Source organism: Nicotiana attenuata, chromosome 6 (assembly GCF_001879085.1).
Source record: "Nicotiana attenuata strain UT chromosome 6, NIATTr2, whole genome shotgun sequence".
NCBI lineage: Eukaryota > Viridiplantae > Streptophyta > Magnoliopsida > Solanales > Solanaceae > Nicotiana > Nicotiana attenuata.
In genome coordinates, this window is record NC_031994.1 from 86,765,079 (window position 1) to 86,774,317 (window position 9,239).

Consider the following 9,239-nt stretch of genomic DNA (forward strand, 5'->3'; position numbering starts at 1 on the left):
ATTCGTGGAATTTCGATTAATTCAAACAAAAATGTTATTGTGGTCCTATGAGTAAAGTGATGCAAAGTGTGAATTCAGCAGAGTTATGCAGTCAAGTTTGAGTACAGCGTATAGTGATTGATACGACGATCGTATCCCGTTTTGCCCGGGGCCTGCATCTTACGATGCAGGTAATGATTTATAGGTTGATGATTTAGAGCGCTAGGATTCTCGTACCAGCTATTTGGAGATCCCAGTTCTTTCGGGGCATTATCATTACCTTACAGTCTTCAATATTTTCAGATAGTTAGTGTTTTCAGTATTTCATTAGAGGCTTCATAGACTAGAGTAACAGCTAGACAGAGTTGCATGCCTTTCGTATTAAGCCTTGTGGGCTACAAATATATTCCAGAATTGTATTTGTAACGACCCGATCGGTCGTTTCGAGCCCTAGCGGGTGGTTCAGCAGTCTGAGGCCATGAGCAGCTTCATTTCAGGAATTGTGACTTGTTTGCATGGTCGGAATTTAAATTCAGGAAGATCGGAGTTAAATTTAAATGAAAATTCTCATTTGAGAAGCTTAAAGTTGAAAGAATGAACTAGGATTCGAATTTTGAGTAAACAACCTCGAAATCAGGATCTGAAGGTTCCAGCAGGTTCGTATGATGATTTCGGACTTGGGCGTATGCCCGGATTGGGTTTTGGATAACCCGCGAGCGTTTTGGCGCCTATTGTGGAAGTTAGCATTTTGGAAGGAATTTCTTAAGTTTGGCTTGAAGTGCATTTCAGTTTTATCGATGTCTGTTTGGGATTTCGAGTCTGGGAATAGCTCCGTATGGTGATTCTGGAGTTGGGAGTGCAATCGGAAGTGAATTCGGAGGTCCGTAGGTCATTTTGAAGCCATTTGCCTAAAGATAGAAATTTGAAGGTTTTGGGAAGTTTGATCGGAGGTTGACTTTTTGATATCGGGGTCGGAATCCAATTCCGGAAGTTGGAGTGGGTCCGCAATGTCAAATGAGACTTGTGTGCAAAATTTGAAGTCAATCGGACGTGATTTGATAGGTTTAAACATCGGAAATAGAAGTTGGAAAGTTCAAAGTTCATAAAGCTTGGATTGGAGGTCGATTGATGATTTTAGCGTTGCTTGATGTGATTTGAGGCCTCGAGCAGGTCCGTAATGTATTTTGGGATTGATTGGTATGATTGGTTGGGGTCTCGGGGGCCCCGGGTGAATTTCGGGTGGCTAACGGATCGGATTTGGAGTTTGAGGAAGAGCTGGAGCTGCTGCTTCTGGCATTTCCGCTTCTGCGGATTTGGGACCGCAGAAGCGGCCCTGCAGAGGCGAGAATTTGACCGCAGAAGCGGTTGGGACCAAAAGAGAGAGGACCGCAGATGCGGTCGAGCAGCCGCAGAAATGGTACCGCATCTGCGGTCGAAGCATCGCAAAAGCGAGAAAGGGGGGCTTGTGAAGGAGCCGCAGAAGCGGCCTTTAGACCGCATAAGCAGAACCGCTGATGCGGTATAGTTTCCGCAGAAGCGAAAAGACCTGGAGGCAGAAAGGTTGATTTAAATCGTGGGTTGAGTTCATTTCTCCCATTTCTTTATGGCTTGGGCGATTTTGGGGAGCTTCAAGAGAGGATTTTTGTCGTCATGGTTAAGGTAAGTTATCCCCATCACCTTTGAGTTAAATACATTGATTATGTATGGATTTTTAGCATGTAAATGGGTAGAAAATTGAGGGTTAGAGGAAGACCTAGAAAATTAGTGTTCTTGGATTTTGACCACGATTTTGAGTATGGAATTAAGAGAAAATCATATATTTGAGTTCGTGAGTTCATGGGTAAACTTTATCTTCGAGAAATTTCGGATTCCGGGCACGTGGGACCGAGGGCATTTTTTTCAACTTTTCGGGTGTTATAAACTGGGTTGTAAAGTATAATTGAGCATGTATTAATTGAGCATGTATTAATGGATTTATATGATCTTTGGCTAGTTTTAGAGCATTGTGCGTTGGTGCAAGTCTTCGGAAGAATGTAGAATGCCGGTTGTGGATCTTCGGAGCCAGGTGAGTCTCCTTTCTAATCTTGTGAAGGGGAATTTACCTCATAGGTGAGTTAAACTGGTTAAGTGCTCCTATTTGTGGGGGCTACGTACGCACGAGGTGACGAGAGTCCGTGCGTAGCTATTATTATGCTATTGTCCGGGTAGTCTAGGACCCAAAAGCATGTTATATTTGAAATAATTGTGAACCATTGATGGTTTGAATTGCTTAGATCACATTAAATTAATAAATGGATTTCTAAAAAGACTTATGCTTCGTTTTCTCAAATTAATAAAGAGAATTGGCCTTTCTTGGATAATTGCTCCATGTTGACTTCTTGACTGATTGTCTGACTGTGTGTGTGTTTATTTTGGAACGGGCCGAACGCCTCGGCAGATTAATAGATGCATCTATAGGCGCGCCGTCGACCCTCGGCAAATGCACATTTATTTTTGTTAGATCGGGCCGTCGCCTCGGTATGATTTGCGCATGCTTGTGTTGCTGCCTGGACTTAATTAAGTTATTATTGCCCTTTTGTGGCTTAAAAATATTTGGATTATATTTAAAGAGAAACTCTGGAAATTTTCCTATGAAAGAATTAGGTGTTTACTTGTTTCCTCTATCTGGATTAAAATCATGTTTATAAAATAAATCCACTGTTTAATATGTATATTAAGGACAAATAATCATTGGACTATTAGAGAGTGTCAAGTTGACCATCTCGTCTCTACCCCTTCGGGATTAGGCGGGACACTCACTAAGTAGACGTTGATTACGTACTCATACTACACTTCTGTGCATTTTTGTTGCATAGGTATATATACCTCTAGCAGCCTACGGGGCGTAGAAGCACGGACGTGTCTGGGACTAGGTGAGCTGCATCATTCTAGGCGACCGCAGCTAGGGTAGTCCCTTCCAGTGTACTGTATTTACTTTCCGTCCACTGTATTCCGGACGGATATTGTATTTTATTTCTCTTATCAGTAGTTGCTCATGTACTTGTGACACCGGGTTCTGGGGATGTATTTGGATTATTTGGAAATCTTAAAAGTTGTTTAAATATTTTATTTATTTATTCGAAAGAATACACTGAGTCTTGTTTAAAACATATAAAAGAAATGTTTTTCAAAAGTGTTAAAATGAGATTTAATTAAGTATTTGAGTTGGCTGCCCTGGCGGCGGTGTCCGGCGCCACCACGACCCTTAGTGGATTTTGGGTCGTGACAGTATTAGTATTTCCGCACTTTGATTTATATCATTTAGACTTTCAGTATATCAACATCTGTTAGTTTATCTTCCGCATTCAGTATGTTATGATTCCACATGTTGATTCAGCCAGCAGTTGGTTCGCTTGGTGACATGTAGTCAGGCACCAAGTGTCGTGTTACGTCCAGGCCCAGGTTCGGGGCGTGACAGATGGGATGCCCTTAGAGGCTTGATGATGTTATGTACACCTATACCTATGCATGACACGACATTTATATGCACGTGCATGACACTATAAATGTTGCAGAATTTACAAAGTTATTCAGACTTACAGGTGGATTTCTTTATTCTATGTTTTATCTATGTCTTTTATGTACTAATTTTTCATGCCTTACATACTCAATACATTGTTCGTACTGACGCCCTATTTCCCGGGGCCTTCGTTTCATTCCTGCAGGTGCAGGTAGGCAAGCTGACGGTCCCTCTTCTTAGGATCCTTGATCAGCGAGAGTTGGCGTGCTCCACTTGATCCGGAGCTGCTTTTGATTTTTGTACGATATGCTTGTATACATATATAGGTATGACGTGGCTCAGTCCCGTCTTTGACAGTTGTATTTCGATTAGAGGTATGTAGACAGTTATGTATAGTTGGATAGTATCTGGCATTGTCGGCTTCCAATTTTGGATATGTAGTTGTCTATAGCAGCCTCGTCGGCTTGCCCTACATATTCCGCACGTATAAGTATATATGTCTTTTGGACAGGTTTTCCTCACGCATGTTATTCTCGTAATTCAGCAAATATTATTCATGTTTATATCTTAGTCGCATGCTTATGAGTGTTCGACAGGTAGGACTAGGGCACTCGTCGCGGCCCATCGGTTTGGGTTGTGACAAGAACTTTGATACTTATAAGGTTTCACAACTAGCTGATTTCCCCTAGATGTTCCTTCAATGTTTTAATGCTGAGGAACAGGTTCATGGACAGGTTCCCTCGAGGTTTGAGGATCAGTTTCTCTTTGTTCAGCTCCCCCTGTCAGGTTGCCCTAAGTGGAAGGACCTGTTCCTTCCTTTGGTACAACTTCAGTCTGGGTTGTGGTTTGATTTGAGTTTCTTACTAGCCCAATTGCCTCATCATCATGTTCCTGCTTCTCAGAAAGAATGTTAGTTTCATCAAAAATCACATGTACACTTTCTTCTACACACATTTCTTTTGTTATAAATCTTATAAGCTTTACTATGTGAAGAATATCCCAAGAATACTCGCTCATCACTTCTGGGATCAAACTTACCTAGGGAGTCTTCACCATTATTGTGCACAAAGAACTTACCATCAAAGGCCCTAAGATGGGATATATTTGGCTTTCTCCCTTTAAGTAACTCATAGGGATTCTTCTTAACTACAGGTCTATTCATGGACCTATTTATTATGTAGCAAGCAGTGTTCACAGCTTCTGCCCATAAGCTATAGGGCAGTTTACTAGAAAGAAGCATAGTCCTAGCCCTTTCTTCCAATGCCTATGCTTCCTTTCAACTTCTCCATTTTGCTGTGGAGTCCTACAAGCATAAAAGTTATGATTTTTGCCATGCTCATCACAAAGTTCAGCAAATTTAGCATTCTCAAATTCAGTACCATGATCAGATCTAATTAATGCGAATTGATTACCTAGTTGTTTCTGAGTTTTTCTAACAAATGAAGTGAACATGTCAAATGTTTTATCTTTAGATGTTAAAAATAACGTCCAAGTAAACCTAGAGTAATCATCAACAAGAACCATAAATATCTCTTACCACCTCTGCTCAATATTCTCATTGGTCCACAAAGATCTATATGGACCAGTCGTCCTGGTAGTGCTTACCATTTTTTTGCTTTTGAAATAGGATCTTACCTGCTTTCCCCTTGCGCAATCCTCACAAACTTTATCTTCCTTGAACTTAATGTTAGGCAGCCCTATCACTAAGTCCTTGGAGACTAGTTTGTTGAGTTGGCTTAGACTGGCATGTCCAAGTCTCTTGTGCCAAAGGAGGGGATCATTATCCAACACACTTAAGCAAGTGAGCTCATTATCTGGAAGTGTGGACAGATCCACAACATATATGTTGTTCACTCTTTTTCCCTTCAAAACTATCTTGTCAATGGTAAGATTTATCACAAAGCATTTTGTAGAGGTGAAGGCTACCATGTTACATCTATCACTTAATTTCAATACACTTATTAGATTGTACTTCAGTCCATCTATCAAGTATACATTCTCAATAGAGTGAGAATCAGACTTACCAATCTTTTCAACCCCAATGATCTCACATTTCTTTCCATTTCCAAAGGAGTCATTACCTCCCTTAAGATCCTCAAGTGAATGGAACTAGTTCTTGCTTCCTGTCATATGCTTTGAACAGCCACTATCCATGTACCATATTTGGATGCTCCCCTTCACCTCGACCTGAAAAGGAAATCAGGGGTTGGTCTAAGTGTGACGACCCGGCCAGTCGTCTTAAGAATTTACGCCCCGATCCCCCATTAACTGCTTCCCCTAAGTTCATTTCTGCTATTTTTTTTTGCCGGGACGTTCGGTGTTGAGTTTCGGAAAGCTTTGGGACACTTAGTCCCTAAATGAGAGCTTAAGTGTTGAAAAGTGATCTGTAGTCAAAACAGTGTGAAGACAACCTCGGAATGGAAATCCGATGGTTCCGTTAGCTCCGTTAGGTGATTTCGGGGTTGGGAGCGTGTTCGGAATGTATTTTGGAAGTCCGTAGCTCATTTAGGCTTGAAATGCCGAAGTTTGAATTTTATAAGTTTCCGGTCCGACAGTGAGTTTTTGATCCGAGGGTCGGATTGGAATTCCGGAAGTTACAGTAGTTTCGTCATGTCATTTGGGATGTGTGTGCAAAATTTCAGGTCATTCGGACGAGGTTCGGGTAGGTTTTTGATCGAAAGCGTGTTTTGTTGGAATTTGAAGTTCTTAGGCTTGAATCATTGATTAATTCGGGTTTCCACCGTTGTTTTAGGTGTTTTTAAGATTGGTACAAGTTTGAATAAGGTATTAGGTGGTATTGGTGCTTTTAGTTGAGGTCCCGGGGGCCTTGGGATGATTTCGGGTGGTTAACGGAAGAATTTTGGAAGTTGAGAGGTAGCAGTTCTGCTGCTTCTGGTATCTTTTCGCTTCTGCGGCTTGGGAACCGCAGAAGCGGCCTTGGTCATCGCAGAAGCGAAATCTGGACTCCTCAGCTTTTCCGCAGGTGCAGAAGGTTTGACCGCAGATGCGGTTCGCACCTGCGAGATTTGTACCGCAGAAGCGGAACCTGGCCCATTAAGTGAAAACCGCAGAAGCGGCTTGGTTTCCGCAGAAGCGGGACCGCAGAAGCGGTCCCTTGTCCGCAGAAGCGGAAATACCTGTTCAGAAAAGGGAATTTCGAGGGTTGAGTTTCAAAAGTTGAGAAAAATCAATTGAGAGCTCGGGAGAGGGCGATTTTGAGTGGGTTTTGAAGTGAAGATCATTGGGTAACGTTTTCTTAATCCCTTCTAGTTATATTTCATCATTTTGTAGTTAAATCCATCATTAAAATTCGAATTTGGGATTAAAATTTGAAGAATTTGGTTAAAACTTCTTAGGCCAAACTATTGGGTTTTGAGTGAGCATTTGACCTTCGATTTGGGAGATTTTTATATGGTTAGACTCGTGAGAGTACGAGTGTTCTGAAAATATAAAAATTATTCGAATTCGGGGCATTGGCCTGAAGGGCATTTTGGTCATTTCACCTAATTTCACGTCGTAGCTTTGAATTTAATAGCAAAACCAGGTGTTTGCGATGTTATTTACAATGTGTAATTGAATTGAATAGATTTGGGCCATTTGGAGTCGGATACTCGTGGAAAGAGTGTGGTTTCTAGTTGATATTGAGCCGGTTCGAGGTAAGTGGCTTGTCTAACCTTGTGTGGGGGACCTTTCCCCTTAGGACATGATCTTTGAATATTTGAATGCCTCGTACGTGAAGTGACGAGCGCGTACTTGAGCTAATTGTTGTAAACCCGTTTCTACTTGAAGTATTTAAATTGAGATTCCATGTTTACTTGTTCATTTTGGACTGTAAGTTTATACCTGTGCTAACTTAGAGACACATGTTTAGCTGGCTTACTTGCTTATTTGTTTAGCTGTACTATTTGTACTCTGTGAAGCATGTTAGGCTAGAATTTACTATTACTTGTCCTGATTTTAGCATTTATTCTGAGATTATAGGTTGTTGTTGTTGTGTGTTTAATTTGGGACTACGGGACGGCTTCCCGGGAGATCCCCTGTACTTGAGATATTCTGGACTGAGGGTGCGGGATACTAAGAGATCCCTGGCACATGTGTTTCTATATATATTGGAATACCAAGAGATCCCCGGCTTACTTATTGAGGATACCTAGAGATCCTCGGGATACCAAGAGATCCCCGACTTACTTATTGAGGATACCCAGAGATCCTCGGGATACTAAGAGATCCCCGACTTACTTATTGAGGATACCAAGAGATCCCCTGGCTATTATTCCTTGTTGAGGGCAGTTTTCCTTGTATTGTTACCTTTGCTTTCTATTACTGTTCTTCCTTATTTACCTGGTTTAGATTCTCGCTGTAGACTTTATTTAAACTGCTTCCGTTATCTCATTATTTATTATGTTTTATCTCAGTAGGGCCCTGACCTTCCTCGTCACTACCCAACCGAGGTTAGGCTTGGCACTTACTGAGTACCACTGTGGTGTACTCATGCCCTTCCTGCGCATGTTTTCCATGTGCAGATCCAGGTACTTCCTCCCAGACGTATCATCCTCGTGGTGGAGAGTCCTAGCTGAGACTTGAGGTATATCTGCTACGTTCGCAGACCAGGAGTCTCTACTCTATTCCGGCTTTAGCATATAGTTCCTTTTCTTTCCTTTCATGTTGTTTAGACATTCTGGGGTAGAGCAGTTTACTACATTCTATTAGCCTGTGTTTCTCGTGAGTTTTCGGGTTTTGGGATTTAGTTGTAGACTTCCGCATATTTTGAGTTGTATAGGCCGAGTGGCCTTATATACAGTTGTTAATTCTGTATGTTCAGTTTTAATTAATTATTCCGCAAATGTTAATTTGTTATTCCGCACTGTTAGGCTTACCTAGTTGTAGGAACTAGATGCCATCACGACATGTTCATGGAGGGTGAACTGGGGTCGTGACATCTAATTATTTCAATTGTATTACCTTCCCAATGCCGCTTTCACGTATACACATGCATGGCTACATCCTTTTCCATAAAGCACTCAATGCACATATACACTTACTATTCCAAACGAAATACATTGAAATATACACATAGTATACCAGAGGAAATACATATACATTTAAACTACTATACTCATCTTGCATTGGTCATTTTCTAACCCTAAACTCTTAAATATATAGTGCTTCACCTAAGAAGCTTTTCCGGCCCCCATTTCTTTTCTATTTTTATTTTCTCCTTCTTTATCTCTTATCTTTCTTTTGGTGTTAAGGGTTGGATTAAGGAATGTAGGACGGAAAGAGGAATAATGCTTCGAAAGTCTATGTTGTATTTCGTGGTAAGAGGCCTGGATTATACAGCTCTTGGTGTCAGTGTGCTCCTATGATTACTGGTGTCAATGGTAGCATCTTCCAGGCTTTCAAATTGTATGATGAATCCATAGCAACGTTAAATGAGTTCAGAAAAAGTTGTCAAGCTGAGAATTTATCGGCATCGAAGGTGTATGTGGTATTTCGTGCTAAAAGGCCCGAATTATACGACTCTTGGTGTGAGTGTGCTCCTATGGTTATAGGTTTCAAAGGAAGCATCTTCCAGTCTTTCAAATCTTATGATGAAGCCATAGCAGCATTCAATGAATTCCAAGAAGAAAATCCTGACACTGAAAGCCCATCTTCAAGTTCGTTTGTAGATGAAAGTGGTGTAGGGGTTGAAGGTGACGATGGAGCAAGTGTTATTTCGTCTGTGTTGTTAGCTGGAATATTTGTAGGGATAAAGATATAA

General features: G+C 41.2%; 1 protein-coding gene across 1 annotated transcript; it reads left to right on the plus strand.

Moving 5' to 3' along the window:
* On the plus strand, positions 1,394 to 9,239 carry LOC109228068. Its single transcript, XM_019393249.1, has 2 exons — positions 1,394 to 1,498; positions 8,751 to 9,239. The coding sequence occupies exons 1-2, from the start codon at positions 1,394 to 1,396 to the stop codon at positions 9,237 to 9,239; spliced, it is 594 nt and encodes a 197-aa protein (XP_019248794.1).